The following is an 18,943-nucleotide window of genomic DNA, read 5'->3' on the forward strand; positions in this document are numbered from 1 at the left end:
TCCGCCCACAACATCGTCCACATACCTCATACATAACATCCCATACATCACATACATCCCAATTTCATATTGGTCATAGCTACACAACTATACCTAACGGCCTGACCACGACATTGCGCGAGTGGCTTCGGCTAAGGCGACAACCATACTCGTAGGTGTGGGAACCATATATAGGTGTCTCGCTCCAACCTATGGTTGCCGCCTTAGCTGAAGCCAGTCGCGCAATGTGGCCAGACCGTAATAAGTATAGTTTACACAACAAAATAACTAATTAATCTATCATTCCTTCAATTTACTTTCCTTCAATTTACGGTTCTTTCTAAATTGCATGACATATTACAAAAGTTTGTCATAGGGTGGCTTTTCAAACAATTTCCAACTTTTTAAGTTTAGTTATAGCAGGTATCTTTGTAAATAACCTGTCCAAACTAAGTATATTACCTTCACCGACCCCTCCCACTTTAGTGCCGTAGGCACGTAGGCCACAAGTAATACAGTTTTCTGACATTACGGCTACAAATTATCGTATGACATGTCGCCCCTGTGCGTCGGGAATTTGATATAGGTCACTGGATGCTCGTAATTTTTACGAGAATTTCCATCAAACTATAAGTTAAACTTGGGATAAATGATAAATATAACAATATTAAAAGGTTCTAGTGGATTAGTAGGTAATCCCTCAGTTTCTGTTTTGTTAAATTATTCAATTCCCTGAGTAGGTAGGATGGCTATCGTAGTGTCAAGTAATAAATAGGCAGGTAATAAGTATTTGCAAGAAAACCTAAACGCCTTAGCCTCTTCTACAGCTGAGATACTTAAATGTAACGGTCTTCCGCATGTAAAAAAATTCTTCAACATTTTTGAGCTAAAACTAAATAACTCTTTATCGGACTATCGACCCTGGGTGAAATTTTAAGTAGGTATAAAGCGTCGATCTTATCAATTAGTTACAGCGATCGGATCGGTGTTCCCGATGTTGCTCTACAAGGTGAAATTTTTGTAATTCTCATCACATATGTACCTACGCCACGTCAAACACCCATAATGGATGGGATCTCAATGCTTGTTCTTTTAAAAACGCCCCAGGCCCGAATTCAAAATGAAGTGGAATTACAAATTATTCTGAAATAAAACGCAGGTGTGCTCATTTCCATATTTATATTGTGAATACGCTTAGCGTCACCCTTTCGTGAATAGACGTGAAAAGTAAACGAGCTGGGCTTTACAAAATTTCGCAGTGCCTCAGGACACTCTCGAAATTAAACAGAATATGAAAAGATTGAATTCAGTAGCACTTTTGAAAGCGGAGATGTAGTTGGCATCTGAGCTCCTTTTGACAAAATGTGCAGCATACTAACAAGCTTGTTGGTGAGGAAAACTCACAATGAGATCTTTGTACACCTGCCAGAGGAATTCACGTATATATTCAACATATTTGGGGAGGGTTGTGTGGGTCTGTGGGTACTTTGTAAAAAGTCTCTACAGATTCTAAAAAGTCAAATTGCTGAAGTATGGTAACTTTAGGTATATATTAGATTCAGAGGACCTACCTACTACATAACTAATCTCAATGAATACAAGTCAACACACATCAAATTTGTTTATATTCTGAATAAAAACGTACCTATGTGTGTACTAAATTATTATTTGTATAAGGATTATTTAGCATACTTTAAGCCTTTAACCTTTTTCTGCTTATTGCAGTGCATTCTTATTGAAGTGTGTCCTTTTTTCCATTCCTGTGATTTTTCATCTTTGAGGCCTTGAAGAAAAGGTCGTGTCACTACAGGCGGTATATGTATTATGATTATAAAAACCTTGTGCTGTTTTCTGGTGTCTCTATTCATGTTTTATTTTATAACATTGTCAAAGTTTAAATCCATACTTTCAGAGTTCAGACAATGCGAGACGGAAGTTCAAAAGTACTTTGTACTTGGTCTCAGTAAGACAACCCTGAACATCTTTAACGAGAGAGGATTACTTTTGTCTCATTAATGTTCAAGTAGAGACTTTTATAATGGTATTTTGTAGGCTTACAGAGTACATATTTTAGAAACAGATTACTTAAAATTGTTTCATAAGTTTGAGTTACTTTACTACACCTATTAATATAGTGGAGCACTTTATAACTAACTACTACTGTAAAACAATCATTATCAATAAGATGCGTATTCTGTTATTCCTTTATTTATTAGTTTTTTAAAGCGTCTATTTTATATGTTATTTACTTAAATGTTCGTCTTCAAAACATAAGCGTATCGACGTAAAATATCTAAGTATTAAACGAAACTGATATTCATCTCAAGATGTCGTGACCTTAGACCGTGAAAGACTCGAGATGTAATAGCAGGGTGGAAGGGGGGAAGGGGGTAGACGCGGGGGTGACCACCAGCTGACCCAGTCCCGGACTCCTCTAATGGAGAGAATCGATCTTATCCACTTATCACACCATGGCGTCTTGTACAGTGCTTTCGGTGATCTAATAAGTTCTAGAGCAATATTATGTTATGTGTGACCCATATTTAATGAGCGGCATTTTAATTTGGGGGAATAAGATTCAAAGATTTATTTTATTTTATGAAACCCATGTAAGTATACCCCAATAAACTTGTTGTTCGCCGCAAAACCGATCAATATTTATAAATATTAAACGTCGGATTCGTAATATTAGACTCCATTACGCATAACCCCAATTTTGATCAAGAAGTGTGAAAACTGAAAAGGTATGAGTGCGTAGAGCATTGAATATTGAAATCAAATTATGTACTATAATATTTTCCGTTCATGAATATACTAATATACTTATATACTTCATAAAGTAACAGTCAATCAATAAACAGGGCCACCTGTGACCTCATATCATATTGTAGGTACACAAAACCTATCGTCAACATGAGCTTTTATTTATATCCCTAACCTTAACATAACCTTTATTAAGTTTATTTGATTTGATGCTCACTTGAGCCGACGCCGCAATAAAGGGGCAGAACTACTGGCTAAATAGGCACTTCAGTTTATGAGTGGCGACGTAATATCTAGATTGTGCCGAGAATTTGAGCAGACGATGGAAATAAAATTTAATGTAATAGCTTTAAGAGATTATGATATTTTAACTCAGAAGATGACGTTAAATTTAGGAATCTTATAGATGGACGATGGATACATTCTCGGAATAAATAGGCTAGAATTTTCCAAATAGGACTAAATGTTTAACAGCAGTATATTTATCTCAATGCCGCTCCAATAGCCATTTAAAGGATGACTCACACTAGACCGGGCCGGGCTGGGCCGATGCGTCCGACACGTAATTTTCTATGACGGCTGATCGGTGATCACGTGGTGCTTTCCATAGAAAGCGATGCGTTGGAGGCTTCGACCCAGCCCTGGCCCGGTCTAAAGTGAGTGATCCTCAAAGCGGGATTTACATTACGAAATTAGTGTCATGCATGTTGAACTCAGTTTCACGAAAGTAGTTTCGATATATGCGAAAGTAATTTCCTATAAATAGTGTCGTGAAATTCACAGTGTCGCAGTGGCCATGGTCCCATCAGCTTCGATCTTACACGTCCGCACAGCGCAGGCCCTTTCTCGACACTAAGTTTTCACGGCGCATTTAAACTACGAAATTAGTTGCATGACAAAAATCGCACAGGACACGAAATTGATTTGCTTTTATGAAATTTATGCATGCATTTACGAAAATATTAAATTACACGTGAAACTGTTGGTAAAACTAATGTCACGAAATCAATTTCACTCCACTAATTTCGTATTGTAAATCCCGCTTTAGTCTACATTTCTATAAACAAAGAAAACAAACTCGGTAAACAAGGTTAGACTCAGAAAACTAAACTTCAAGTTATACGAGGAATCAAAGTCGGTATCGGATTCCCAATCAGAATATATAATGAACACGAGTACGAGAGGGCAATTCGAACTTATATCCCGATATCAATATGATGCGATTTCGCTCGTAATTGTTCGTACATTATTGCCATTGGCGCGAGCGAGACGCAGGGGTGAACGGTAACAAAATGACATCATTTTGACATCGGAAAGTTCGAAATAGCCTCCAAGATGAGAAATACTTAATAAGGACTTGGATCTCGACTGTTGAACGAAATGAAAGCTTATTACCTACATACTTACTGAAGATGGTAAATCCTGTTTGAATTGTTAACCCAATTTTGAAATGGGATAAAGTTATTAAAGTTTAAAAGTATGTCGCAATAAGTAAAAGGAACGAGTCTTGAAGTCTAATCTCGTATCTTAGATAGAGTAAACTGACAGCAGTTTTTTTATACGGGTACTTTTATGTAGACATATAGTTAAGAAAGCAAGAAGCTACGTCATTAAAAAAGTGACTCTAAAATTAAATTAAATAAATTAGATTAAATAATTATTTATTTCAATAAAAGAAATATAACGCAACAACTCAAAAAATACATGCAATGTACCTAAAGTTTACCTACTCACTACTGTATATATTTAATTCTGAATACGACATTAGAAAGATGAAACAGAAACATATATGTGCTACTGTGCTACATATACGATAAAGAGGGCTTTACAATTTAAGACATTCCCAAATTTCTCTTGATGCTCATTCTGATTTAACAAATTTAACAATTAGTGAATGACGGTTTTGATTTTGTTACGATACGACCTTGACACTAATAGCATAGCAGTGCGCTCATACGCACCAATAAGCACGAGACGAAAGACTAAAGACACGGCTGCCCATGCTCTTCGCGCGCACCGATTAGGGTGAGCGATCGTCAAGGTCATCAAAAAATGGTTAAATCTAAATCGGCCTCCTTGACAAGGCCTTTAATTGTCAAAAACGAAGAGAGACCAATCGTGCCATGGTCTAATAAAACATGGTCTTCTCTTCCCAGAGTGTCACTTGCCTACGTCACAATAACATTGCCACTTTATTTCAACATAACATGTTACATGGGTACATTATATCTATGGTTAATAAGTTAAAATAATTCTTTATAATTTTATAATTTTCATTTATATGTATTTTATCTTAAATTTTACAATAACATGTCATTTTTAATTATTCGTTAGCAATATCTTCCGATTCACGAAAGAAATTTCAGACGTTCGGGTAATTCTGTTTACACTACTGGCAACACAGGATAGCGCTGTCACATTTGACAATCCGCCATGTTGTCCCTGACCGTCATCCTTGTCGAACGCGTGTTAATTGTTATTTCCTTCTCGCTCAGTGTCAGCAGTCGCAGTGTTTTCCAAACTTTTCACGTCGTAAGCTTGGTAATTAATGTTTTGTTACGAAAATGGTTGGCTGTTCTATTCGGAACTGTAAGAGTAGGAGTGAAAAGGGCAGTATAGATTTGTTTTATTTTACTATGTTTCTACATGAATAACTTAAAATTAATGCCGTTAAAATAATTTTCACCGTTGGTTAAAATTCTCCCACATTTTAAAGTTTGAGAACCTGTAAACAGCATGATGACGTAGGCAAGTGACAGTTAGGTCATTCGCGAATCTCGGAAGAGAGTACCAGGCGGAGTATATTATTATACCATGAATCGTGCTAAAACAAAGTCGTTGACGAAATGAGGGTAGCGTTATCGCTATGTTGATACTAATAAGCCTTCATGCAAATTAGGGTTTCAATGGTGGCATGAAACTCGTAACAGCGGTAAAACAATGATTTATTTAGTCTGAGGCTTTATATAAATTGGGCTTTTCTGATGACATATTGTTGTGATGGAACAATGAACTAATAATACTAAGAACCAACCGACACAGAGAACTAGAATTTCCCGCCATGAGTTGATGTTGTTTTGACAAAAAACCATACAATCGGAGCGTGAATCTTTCGAGTTTCGACCTAAACGCGCAAGCGCCGTGAATTTTTACGTAACAATGTCAACCGGTGTTGCCACTGTGTTTCGCTTTTAGTTCCATTTTATTTAATTTCTACAATTTTATGTAGCACAGTAGTGTCTTTCAAAGTGTTTGGGGGTCGCGGCACTTGTCCAAGGGGGTCGCGAAGTTCAGCTTTGAGAAACGTATAGAAAGCAATTTCATTTTTTAAACTTAAAAGTAATCCAATCCTTTAAAATTTAATTTATAGTTTAAATTTTAAAGGTCGTTAATGTACATATTAATAAAACAAATCATTATTAGATAGGTAAACTGTATTTTTAAAGTAAAGGTTTAACTGTATTCAGTGTGAAGAATGAGCTTGTTTCATTTTGATTAATTTGTCAAACCGCGGTTCCTGCCGCGACACGCAGACGATTAAAATCATTTTCCAAATTCAATCTATTCCTTTTTTGTTTTTGGTTTTGATATCGACCATTGATGAAAACGTCAGCTCGCATAAATATGAAGTAGCAAATGGGATCAAAACTTTAAGGGCTTCTTTTGCTAATAGATGGGGATTCAGCCAAAAACACTGGTCTGTGATTCCAAATTTGTACTACTACTACTACTACTACTACTACTACTACTACTACTACTACTACTACTACTACTACTACTACTACTACTACTACTACTACTACTACTACTGGTACTAGATAGAAAAACGTAGTAACGGGGTTTGGGGATCGCGAAAAAATTTTAGTGGTCATAAAGGGCCGTGACACCATAACATAAAGTTTGAATAACACTGATGTAGCACATAGAGTTAGACCACGACAATTCTGCAACGATCTTTATAGTACACGCAGTGCGGGTGTTATTTAGACGTCATAATTTCATAGAAGGGCGACGTTAAAAATAACCCGTTGCAGACTTATCTTGGTCTAACTTTACAAAGAAATATACACGGTGAAGCTAAATGCGTAATAAAGTAAGTAGAGCAATTTGAGGTAAACAAAGAATTCACCCTAGTTAATTAATATTCCGTAATTCGTCACCGGCTGTCGCGGTATAATCAGATTACGACACCTCCACACTTCCATTAAGGTTTCACCTGTTAACCTCAAATAGGTACACGTATTTGACATTGTTTATAGCTGCTTTTGTAAAGCAACTGCATGTAATCAGTATAGGGAGACATTTTAACCACCAGTCATACTCTCCGTACTTTTTAACGTCCATCTCATCTATTAATTAATTAATAAGTACCTTCTATTAATTAACTCGTTCTAACTCATGTCTCCTACCTTGTCTTTCCTACGCAAGTCAAACATGGATATATAATGCATACACGAAAAGAAAAATTACAACTTGTCAAAGAGCCATGGAGCGGAGCATCATGAACCTAAAACTTAGAGACAAACAACGTCATACGGCTATAATGGAAAAGACTAAAGTTATCGACGCTCTATCACATTGCAAGAAACTAAAATGGAAGTGGGCGGGCCACGTGGCACGAATGAGCAACGAAAGATGGACTAAGAGAGTCACTACATGGGCGGGACCTCCCGGTAAAAGAAAGTCAGGCCACCCACTGGGAAGATGGACAGAAGACCTAAAAAAGTTTGCCAGCGACGACTGGGTAACAATAGCCCAAGACAGGGAAATGTGGAGTAAAATGGAGGAGGCCTTTACTCGTCAAGAGGTCCTTAATAATACAAACTAAATTATTGAATAGAATTTTACAATTTAAACTTGCATGTACATTAGTTTGATAATATTTTATTTAATTTAATAGTTTATTATTATTTAATTTAATAATGAAATATGTATATTTTTTATTAAGGAATTAAATGGCTTAAATAAAAAATAAATAAAATTAATTAACTGGTTTGGCTAGACGTAAATAAGTAAATGTATTTTCTTTCTTTCTTCTTTGAAATGAAACTCTTGTGTGAGATGCGCGCCAATGACGAAGATGATCGTCAAGTTAGTATCAAAACTAGTTTAAAACCGCAACAAATTATTAAATTAGAATCGACCTCTATGTCATGCTCATGCCTAGAGGCAACATTTTCGCTACATATTGGGAAAACCTACATTATCGTGTATGAGCGGAACTTAGCCGTGAATGAGTCAAGTCGAAACATTCCCTAAACCCTTGATCTTTTACAATTTTTCACTCAAGCAATTTTAATTAAAGGGAAAGTGGAATCCCAGCGCTCCACGCGTTAATAATTACTAGCAGAGCCCGTACCATGAGTCACTGACAGTGTCAAAACTGACATTTATGCTATCGAGAACGTAATTTACTTTCTATACATCTCGTTTGCACTAATATGCGAGTACGAGTGAGATGTATAGAAAGTAAATTACGATCTCGACGGCGTTTATGTCAGTGCCAAACTGATGGTAGCTGTACAGGAATCTTACAGTCATCGATCTTGATAGCTCAAGGGCAAGGTAAGCGAGATGTGATCAATAAGCGCCTACGACCGAGGCTATAATCGAACTTTAGCTATATTCGAGCTACCTACATTTTAATTTTGATAGATTTTTGATATTTAAAAAAAAAAATATCTTTGAATATGTACAGTAGACGTTATTCGCCTAATTAATAGGAACGAGTAAGGTGCAAAAATGCTAACATTATCTTTAACAACGGCTGTTCGTATATGCTGAAATTACTTATTAATGACTTACTAGTTTGGCGCAATGTCCCAAAATGAGTCTTGGTCTCCAATATGGCGTGCTCTTGTATAGGTCACCGTAAAATTGTAAACACTCGTCATATTATAATCTCGCTAGTTACATTATAAACTGACGGTAGGGAGATTATAATCTAACCTAACCTAACCTAACCTACGTTAGATTATAAACTAACGGGTTCACAATCTTACGGTGTCATATATACTTAGTGTAATTAGTGAATCATAATTGTTACCGGTTCTATAGAGACTAAGTAGACCTCGGAAATATAGACATAAATCCGTAGTAAAAATTGTTAAAAGCGGCAGCCATTGATGTCTATGAATATAGTACTACTAGTAGATGTATCTCAAATAAGCACGAGGCGACTTGCACTTGGAGAATGTCAAACCAGTCCTTCGTTCGAACTTCTTTCTAACAACAATTCGTGGTGTTGTGGTTTTATTGCTAAAGTGACATGCAATCCACTCGCAGCCACGTTACCCTTTAAGAAATGAGCGCTGACCGCGACGCTCGTGGCTCGCTGTGAACTTTACACCCACATATTACGTACACATAAGACATCGAGTGTTTTCCAATACTCTCAAGGGACACTTGCACCATTCAGCTAACCCGGGGTTAAGCGGTTAAATTGTTAACCCGGTGTCAAATTTTACTAGTAACCATGGTAACTCCAGGTTTAACCGGTTAACCCCGGGTTAGTGGGATGGTGCAAGCGGCCCTAAGTGAGGTAACAAGGGTATTTTAAAAATGTCAAATTACGATAAAATACTGACTATATGAGTACTTATATGCTTAGATAATGTAAAAGGTGTGGGGGAGACAAATCTGTTTATGAGCGGGATTAGGTGTGTTGTGTCTGCGTCTGCCTAATTCCTGACCTACATTGACACACGCATATTGACACATTGATTGATTGATTGATTGTTGTTGTTAGATATGTAGGTATTTATTCATTTGAAGGTTTTTCCTCCTTTCGTGCCTTTTGTCAGTAAAACTATTGTTACAAAAGTATTACAGTTCGGAACTCGGGAAACGTCGTATAATAAGGAAGGTACTAGATAAATCCGTGCCTGGGGAAATTCCATCGGGACGGCAGTCGCGTAAATATGAATCCAAGTTGTTAGGCAGCTTATTTGACTTATTTCTGATTCGTATTTAACCTTCAAAGTATCTATATGCGACGGATATTAAAAATTAAGGTAAGAATTTGATTTCTGGGTTGTATTCATGTAAAATAAATGCGACATGAATATTAAAACAACAATAACATAGACATAAGTGTCAATAGTGTTATATTCCTTCTAGTACCTATATATTATAAAATTTATAAATATTATAATATTTGCAATAGCGGTAAGATATGGTATGGAGATTGAGATAGGTAGATTGAGTCCCGGGAAAGGTTATAGAACATACATGATGTTATTCATAAACGCTTGCCAAGTTTTACAAGCCCTTATACAACTTAAGTAATTGTTTGTAGATCTATCATTTTACATTTGTGTTAAAATTTTATTAAGTTTGGAGAACAAGACGATCATTGATTGAGTGAGGACGATTTAGCGCAACTTTTCATTTTGTGTACACTTAGTTAGTTCTAAGGTTATGTTATTGTGCTAATAAATGCTTTCTTCTTCATTTTTATCATATGAATCATCATGCTGAGCAGACGATGTCGCAGGCAAAATCTGGTAACATTATTACCAATCTTAGTAATAGGTTTACTGAAAGTATTAGCTAAGCGTAAAGTATATTCTGGTAGATTCTGGGCCTACACAAGAGAAACGGCAGGCTGACCGAGCCTTAAAATATTACATCTTGTGGGGTCACGTCGGTCCGAAAATAGGACAAACATGGTTGGATGAAAAGAAGCTTTTATAAAGCGACTAGATCTATTTATGTTGAATTTGTTAGGTATTTTATTATTATTCAAAGTATTTACGTTAATATGTTTACAGTTTTAATACAGAAATCGCAGAATATATCCTTGATTTAAGTATGTAAGTATTAAAGACAAATTAATAAAAATCACACTAGTATTTATTCAGGTAAGTAGGAACTTATTGTTAAAGGCCAAACAGTTTAAGAGGGGTTGTAACGGTAAGAAAATAAATATGATACAGTAAACAAAACTAGATTGTATTATGTTTAGACTAATTGTCAAACTTAAAGCTGCTCTTTTATCCCCAAAGGAAAAAAAATACAATCGAGAACTACTTACAATTAAATTACAACAGAGGTTAGATAAAATAAAGAACACCGGCCGTAATGTCTGTTGTAATAACTGATTCAGCTTTCCAGACGCTTGTTTACATAATTAATAAACCAAATTACTCTAGGGAATTACCTTGAATACATGTTTAAAATGCTCCGCTAGAATACTATGATGAGACTAAAAGCAATCGCAGCTCGCAGAATCGCAAAAAACGCTGGTAGACGGAATAGACCCTATGACGGAATTAGCCTCATTGACCTTACTTAAAGTATGGATGCTAAACACGAAGAACTTCGTCCATTGACCCGCCTGTTCTTATCTCTATCGCACGCTCGTTACTATATTGCTGTCCCGCCCATGATGGCGGTGTCAATGCCCCTATGTGAGCGTCCGTACTTTACCTACTTACATCATAAAATGACAGACTAGAGTGCATATTAAGTAACAATATCCGGGAGACCGATCTTTGCTTGGAAAACATATAAAAAATTCAAAAATTAGCGTTTTCCCAGATATAAGACCTAGCTAGATCGATTTTTCGCCCCCAAAAACCCCCATAAAGCAAATTTCATCGAAATCTTTAGAGCCGTATCCGAGATCCCCGAAATATATATAAATAAATAAATAAATATACAAGAATTGCTCGTTTAAAGGTATAAGATAATAAATTATACCCAAGTGAGCGATATATATTTACAAGAATTATTTTGTCAAAATTCAACAAAGGCAGCACTCAGATAGCGGTCATATTTCAAGAGTCCGATTCTGATTTCACAATTTGTATTGTATTCATCACACTGAAGTAGGGACTGCTAGGCATCTCACACGCACCAATAAAACTCCATTTTGGCCACCATTCCAGAAACGGGTGAATTTGGTGAGGTGGTTTATTTTTATTAGTTTCTGTGTTTATATTTTGTGTTTTAATAGGTTATTTATTTTTTGTTTATTATATTCTATGTTACTTAATAGATATTTGTAAGTATGAAGTATGACATCATAAATCAGAATCAGCCTCCAGCTCTCTGCCATTTTCTAAGATGGCGTCTGTTAATAAAAATAAAATTTCTCGGAGCTCTTCTACAGAACAAAAGTGTCCAATAGAGCGCTGAGACGAGAGGAATATTTTTTGAGTGAACCTCATTTTACATTTCGTAGAAATATTTAAGTTCACCCGAGTGGATTTACCTTAGCGTACAATATCATATAATAAATATCTTATCTTTATTTACTTACTGTATATATGTCACCGTAAAATTGTAAACACTCGTCAATTATAATCTCGCTAGTTACATTATAAACTGACGGTAGGGAGATTATAATCTAACCTAACCTAATATAACCTACGTTAGATTATAAACTAACGGGTTCACAATCTTACGGTGTCATATATATAATAACAAATCAATATTTATATCGTGTAACAATACTTATTTGTACGTATTAAATGTCTAATGTCAAAATAAAAATATGTAAAGTTTTTGATCATCCAAACTTTTTGGTGTGGACGTATCGATTACGATTACGGTCAGAATTAAATTAAAAAAAACTCGAAAAGTAAAAACCACTAGTTCGCAAAAAACTACTTTGCGAACACTAAACAGCTACGTAAAGTAGCACTTTTTGAGCAACTGTATTAAATATAGATTTCCGAATCTTCTAGAAAACAACACAGTAAAAAGCAAAAGTATCAACTTTATCTTATTAAGGTCCCTTTGTTGCTGGTAGGAGGCTAACACAATTAAGCAATACCAGACCAGCTATCATGGTCGCATTTTTATCACCTGTCATGCCATGCGTCATTTTCGCACTTACATATTTGTTAGAACGTGACAGCCATGGTGACAAATGATAAAGAGTTGGCCATCTTAGCCCTACAGGCTCTACGTGTAGCACCTGCTACGTCGTAGACCGTCTACGCGGCTACGACCTAGGCCCTGGCCCTAGGGGCATTAAGATAGACTCTATAGCTATACATACATATGGGGCCTTATCTATGAAAAGGGACCTTATTGTCGATGGCGCTTACGCCGCACATTGTCGCGCACCATTGTATTTATATCGGAGCATCGTTAAGCGTGGCGTGGCGTAAGCGTCATCGACAATAAGGTCCCTTTTCATAGATAACGTCACATATAATAATACAAGAGCACCGTCTTCCTAATTCGGCGTATCGGGAACATGTGCTAATTGCATTGTCCGCTAACCGAATTATTTTTACCCCGACAATGAAATAGTGCGGGCATCACTAATCTAATTGTTTGGGAGTTCTTTCCTAACCGCAGTGTTATTTAGACAGCTTTTGTTTTATTTTTCTTTTGTGTCGTCTGTTGTTTTTGTTTAGTAGAATCTTAATACACACCACATATGTAGGTAAATAGTTAAGTAAAGGTATTGTAAGTTTCATATTTAATAAAGCTTTAACAATTTTAATTAATTTATATTCATGATAGTTTTAAGTATATCGCTGTGCCCTTGCATATATAGTGTCACATGTAAACCCAATAATAATTTTGAATTTAATAAAAGAAGTTTACGTGTGATGGATGACTTTATAGATCTAATAACGATCTTTGTTTTGACAGAGTTGGGGTAGTAAGTTATAATTAAATAAATAATGTGCCGATCTATTTTATTCTTACCAAAAAGACTGAAGGTAGCTAAGATTTACCAAATTCCTAAATATAGAACCTACGCCCTAAACAAATTGACAAACATCGGTCATCGACTTCTAAAATCTCTATAAAAATATGTAATTAAATATTTCAAGTCTGAAGCCCCCTCCAGACTATGTGCGTGAATCGCGGGCGAAGCCGCGATTCGCGCACGAGTGTGGAGTGGGCTTTAAAATTCCTTGTCGAAATTCCGTCTATCCCAGACGTTAAATTTGAATTTGGGATACATTAAACCGTAATTTGATTAGCAGACTTATCTCGGCTTCGCTCGCAATTAGGACAGCTGGATTGGAGGCCTATTCGAAAGTTCTAAATCTCAACTTGATTTGCTGTTGTTGTTTGCTTAACAATCTTACCATGGGGTCTCTATTGTTTCCCAAAAATTTTTAAGTCATAATGTATTGTTTGTCCGCATTTTCGTTAGTCATAAATAGTCATAATTTGTTTGGTTTAGAAACGCGTCACTTTTCTGGATTGTCACAAAACAAACTTTTGTTCTTGTCACTCGTTGCCATGATGATGGTTACCGTTCTCCTGAACAAATCATTAAACTGCGATTTCTAGATAATAAGCGCGAGTAAATACGACCATGTGTCGTGTCAAGTATCATATCAAAAATAATTTAAGTCAAGATTTCTAAGCTTCGAACAAGCCTCCTGTGCCTGAGCTTATTAGCTAATATAAATTGAAGTCGACGACCTCTTACCAGCAGAAGGTTGCTAAAATATTTACTCAACAAGCTATGTTTATATAAAAGCAATAATTACTGTCAAATCTGTTGAATGAACACAAATTGAAGTAGACTATTTTAAGCAAAAGTTAGTTTAATAATTGTACGTATTTTATCAGTACGATTAATGGGCCATTTTACGGGCGGTTAGCAATCGTCACAAAATTGACCAATCTCAAATTGCATACATATTGTCAGGAATGTGACAGACGTGACTGAAACACAAGTTAAGTCGGGCTTTAAGTTAAAATGAAAATGCCCATCTACGGTTAATTTCTCCGCCGAACAAACAACTATTGAGCCAAGAGATGAGACTGCAAAGTAGGACAAACAGAATATTCATCATGACCGCAATTCAATCGCGATCATTAAATTTGCATTCGATTGCTCAACTCTTCAGCCAAGTGCATGCGGGCTGTCTGCGTTCAGCTACGACCAACACAAAGTGAATTAAACTCAAATTAAATAACTTATCGGAGAGGATAATAGTGCAGATGATGATATCGTTACAAACTGATTGATCGATCATATGAAAACAGGTAGGTATCGCGGGGCGCCCCTTTTTGTTTCCCATAAAGTTTCAAGTCATAATGTATTGCTTGTCATATTATCATTAGTCCTAAAACTGAAACCGTTAACTTTTCAGGATTTTCGTAAGGCTATCCTATAGATAGGTTGGGTTAGGTTAGGTTTGTTTTATGGCAATCCTGAAAAGTGACGCGTTTCTGAACCAAATAAATTATGACTAACGAAAATGCGGGCAAACAATACATTATGGGCCCGATTCGGATTTTGTAATAGACATCTATTAGATATCTTTTAGACATCGCCAAGATACGATAACGATATGTTTAAGGTCTAACCTGTCAAATTTGACATTTCCGCGATTCTGGAGATACTCTTGAATGATTTCCACAAGATAATAACTTAGAGATCTAATTCACATCTAATAGATATCTAACACGATCTATCGTAAAAGTGACATTGGTTGCCCGAATTGCGCTGCAAAAGAGAACTAGTTGAAATCTAAACTATAACGTATCTAGAATGGATCTCGTACGTGTCGTCTCTTGTGAATATCTTGAAGTTCGAATACGGCAGTATGACTTAAAACTTTTTGGGAAACAATAGAGATCCCAGGTAAAGCACCATGGCTAAGTGCGACGTGTAGACGTGTAAGTTGTGTTCAAAAAGTTGGTAAGGTTTACAGATGTTTCAATGTTGAAATTTTTCGCAATTTTGCAAACATTGCGTCGGCACATTCAGTAAAGTGCGCTAAATTCGAGGAAACCGAGTGAAATGGAGGCGCCAGGCCAAACTTGCTGTTTGTGGAAAGAAGATGACTGTCGATAGTGACGATCCTAAAATGTGCCCTGAAACGATCACTTGTGCTGTATTTATTGTTCCCAAGAGGGAACGACTGAGATGAGAAGCGGTAAAACTTAAAATCAATCTTATTAAACCCACCATAACGCCGCGGCTTCAGGCCTTTCCCGAATTAAACAGACAAACAACTAATTCTACCTATGTCAGTGAAAATATCGAAGACGTTGAGACTAGCTACCGTATTCGAACTTCAAGATATTCACAAGAGCCGACACGTACTAGATCCATTCTAGATACGTTATAGTTTAGATATCAACTAGTTCCCTTTTGCAGTGCAATTCGGGCAACCAATGTCACTTTTGCGTTAGATAGAGTTAGATATCTATTAGATGTGAATTGGATCTCTAAGTCATATCCTGTGGAAATCGTTCAAGAGTATCTCCAGAATTGCGCAAATGTTTTTGACAGGTTAGATCTTAAACTTATCGTTATCGTATCTTGGTGATGTCTAAAAGATATCTAATAGATGTCTATTTCAAAATCCGAATCGGGCCCTAAGTCTAACAAGGTTGAGATTTTCTAGCAAATATGGTAAAACCGAACTCTATTCGATCACGTAATTTGATCTGTTTTTGTAAATAAAATATAGACAAATCGCGTCGCCTTTGCGTAAAGTCTATCGATATTGCATAGGTAACCAATACTTTTCTAATCCAATATCAACACTTAACTATCTCATTGCAGAACAGATCCTATACTTGTGATAGTGAGTGTTTGGATGACCCAGTTAGCTCGATGGCTCGGTGGATTACTTATCCATAATCACTTAGAATGGACTAAGTTAGATGCGTTTGGGATTATCCATCTACTAGCGACCCACCCGGCTTCGCACGGGTTAACAAATTATACATAAATCTTCCTCTTGAATCAATCTATCTATTAAAAAAAACAACGAGTTGCACTCCGGGAGTGCCGACAGAAGTGAAAACTCAATGACTAGTCCAAAATGTCTGCAGCACTATGTATAATTGACCCATCCTCCTTTCTATTGAAAAACATTTAGTTCCGAAATTGCTGGTCAGTGAGCTTGTTTAAAATTCGAAATTCAGTACGTAGCGTTAATTGAACTTAATTGTTTAAAATTCGAATAGAAATTGTAAAGTTACCTTGCAGACCTCGCATCTAAATATATTTGGTCATGATGCCAAAAAGTGCCCAGCGCCGCTAAAGAAATTTTCACTTCAAAAACCGCATCAAAATCCGTTGCATAGTTTTAAAGATCTAAGCATACATAGGGACAGACAGACAGCGTGAAGCGATTCTGTTTTATTATGTAGTGATAAGCGAAACTTGTGAACTTATAGGATATAGCTCGGCTTTTGTGTTATATGTTAAAAAGAGTATAAAGACTTATAGAAAGTAAATTACGTAGACGTTGGCGTATATATCAGTGTTGACACTGTCAGTGACTCATATGGTACGGGTTACTTAACCATCGCCTTGACCATTAGCGCGTAAATATCTCACTCACGACTCACGTCATTTCACATACCTACCATATAACCAGCGTGAGCGATCTTAAAGGTCGTATCAAAATAAGATCAAAACTGTAACCGATTTTTAAATCAGAATCGGACTCCCGTTGTTTCAATGCGTCTGTCGGTCGGCTTCAGGCTAGACTGGCGGCCTAGCCAAGGCAACGATCGCTATCGCTTCGCCATCGAATCGCTTTGTGTCTCTCTATCACTCTTCTATATTAGTGTGACAGTGACAGTTGCGTTTCGTTCACTACGGAGCGTTAGCGATTGGCATGTTGGCTACAGGGCCTGGTTTGGTAAAGTTATGTTCGCGCTTATGGCTGATTCGAACTTTAAGACACCTCAAAAATTTGTTAAAGATACGATATGGATCGGATATGTCAGTGACGTTTTTGTTTGGAGAAACGAACGATCCATGTCGTATCAGTTAAACGGTGGACCTATAATTATGTTGTGGATTTACACGATTTACCTTCAGCACGGATCAAACGAAGGTTAATACCTATAAAGAACCTTAAAGACCCATTTGACCCCCATGTTGGATGTTATATTTGTGAGTTGAGCCTTTGTGGCTCTAAGTTCGGATTTCAATAAAATTATAGAGGCAGAGGTATCCCCCATTTAGTTTTATTCAAGGTATTTTACTCACTGACGAAGTCAGGAACTCCTTAAATTACCATTTTTCAGTCTTTTCCCTGTATTTGTAGTGTAAAACGATATTACTGGCCAAATTTCATAGTTCTAGATCAACGGGAAGTATCCGATCAATTTTGATTCCCTTGAGAGTGTTGGAATATACGTTTTTGCGGCATAAACGGTCGTATCTTTTTTTTACGTTTACTTAGTAGTTTGATTTTTTCACAGCTTCAAGCGACCGTAGACTTTAGTACATTGTTTAAATTTCAACTCGATACCTTCACGCGTTTCCGAGATAAGGGGTCTTGACAGACAGACGGGCGGACTAAAAATATTTTTTATTCATTGTGCCATAGTTGCTAGTAGAAATGTTCATTATGATTGCCATTACCTTTGGTATAAAGTAACAACATAAGTAATCCGAATTAAAAATACAGAATTGGTTTTTTTTTTGCGTGGCTGTTTTAAATATAGACCAACTCTTTTACAAGACTGATGTGAGGAAAATTACCTCAATATATAAAAGATTACTTAATTGAAATATCTGTTACACAAATGACCTATCTTTTTCCTCTAATCGTGTATTTGAGACTCTTATCTAATAACAGAACATGGTCCCACAGGGCAATGTTGTAGGGGTCTATATTTTGTCTACAATCCGATGTTATTGCGCATCATTTGCCGACTCTCATTCCAGCTGTTTTGGTGATCATTAAAAACTTCTCAATGAAGAATATATTCATTAAAAGTGTTCTGTTTGATTATTAACCCTTAGACAATAGGATAGATTAGTTTAAATACTTGTTATTTAACTTTAACTTACAAGGATCGACGGGCGAGATCGCAGGCCCGTCCGGTGCTGCCAGCATCTTCATAGTGATGGCCCCCGGCAGAACACTGCTGGACACAGACACCTTGACGTTTTATGCACTCTATATAGTCCCGAAAAATCCTCTCAGATCAGAAATACGTCGTGAAACTCGCGCTGCCAACAGGCTGTTGTGCGACTTGAGTTGCACTATCGATTGGGGTACAAGGAAAGTGCGCGTGTGCGGACCGCGGCCGAGCCTGCGCGCGCCGCCGGCGGCCATCTTGTGGCGGAAAGACGTCATTTGCCGCCAATTGTGCGGTTGACAGGTGTGACAGATGTGGTTCCGGTTGTAGTTTATTTTCTAGTTGTTTCCTGGCGCTTTTTGTTGCAGCAGCTGGGGTTTTATTTTGTTAATTTTATATTCGAGTGCGTTCGGAGGCTAGTGGATTGATTATT

The 18,943-nt window shown here is 36.7% G+C and overlaps 1 protein-coding gene across 1 annotated transcript in view; it reads right to left on the minus strand.

Moving 5' to 3' along the window:
• Nucleotides 1–18,901, minus strand: part of LOC134656654 (synaptotagmin-4) — a 41,023-nt gene extending 22,122 nt beyond the window's left edge. The window contains exon 1 of the mRNA XM_063512217.1: nt 18,500–18,901. Coding sequence (XP_063368287.1) covers nt 18,500–18,551 — 52 coding nt within the window. The 5' untranslated portion in view covers nt 18,552–18,901. The remainder of the gene's footprint in view (nt 1–18,499) is intronic.
• Between the last annotated feature and the right edge of the window lie 42 nt (nt 18,902–18,943).

This window comes from Cydia amplana, chromosome 18 (assembly GCF_948474715.1).
Source record: "Cydia amplana chromosome 18, ilCydAmpl1.1, whole genome shotgun sequence".
In the NCBI taxonomy this organism is placed as follows: Eukaryota; Metazoa; Arthropoda; class Insecta; order Lepidoptera; family Tortricidae; genus Cydia; species Cydia amplana.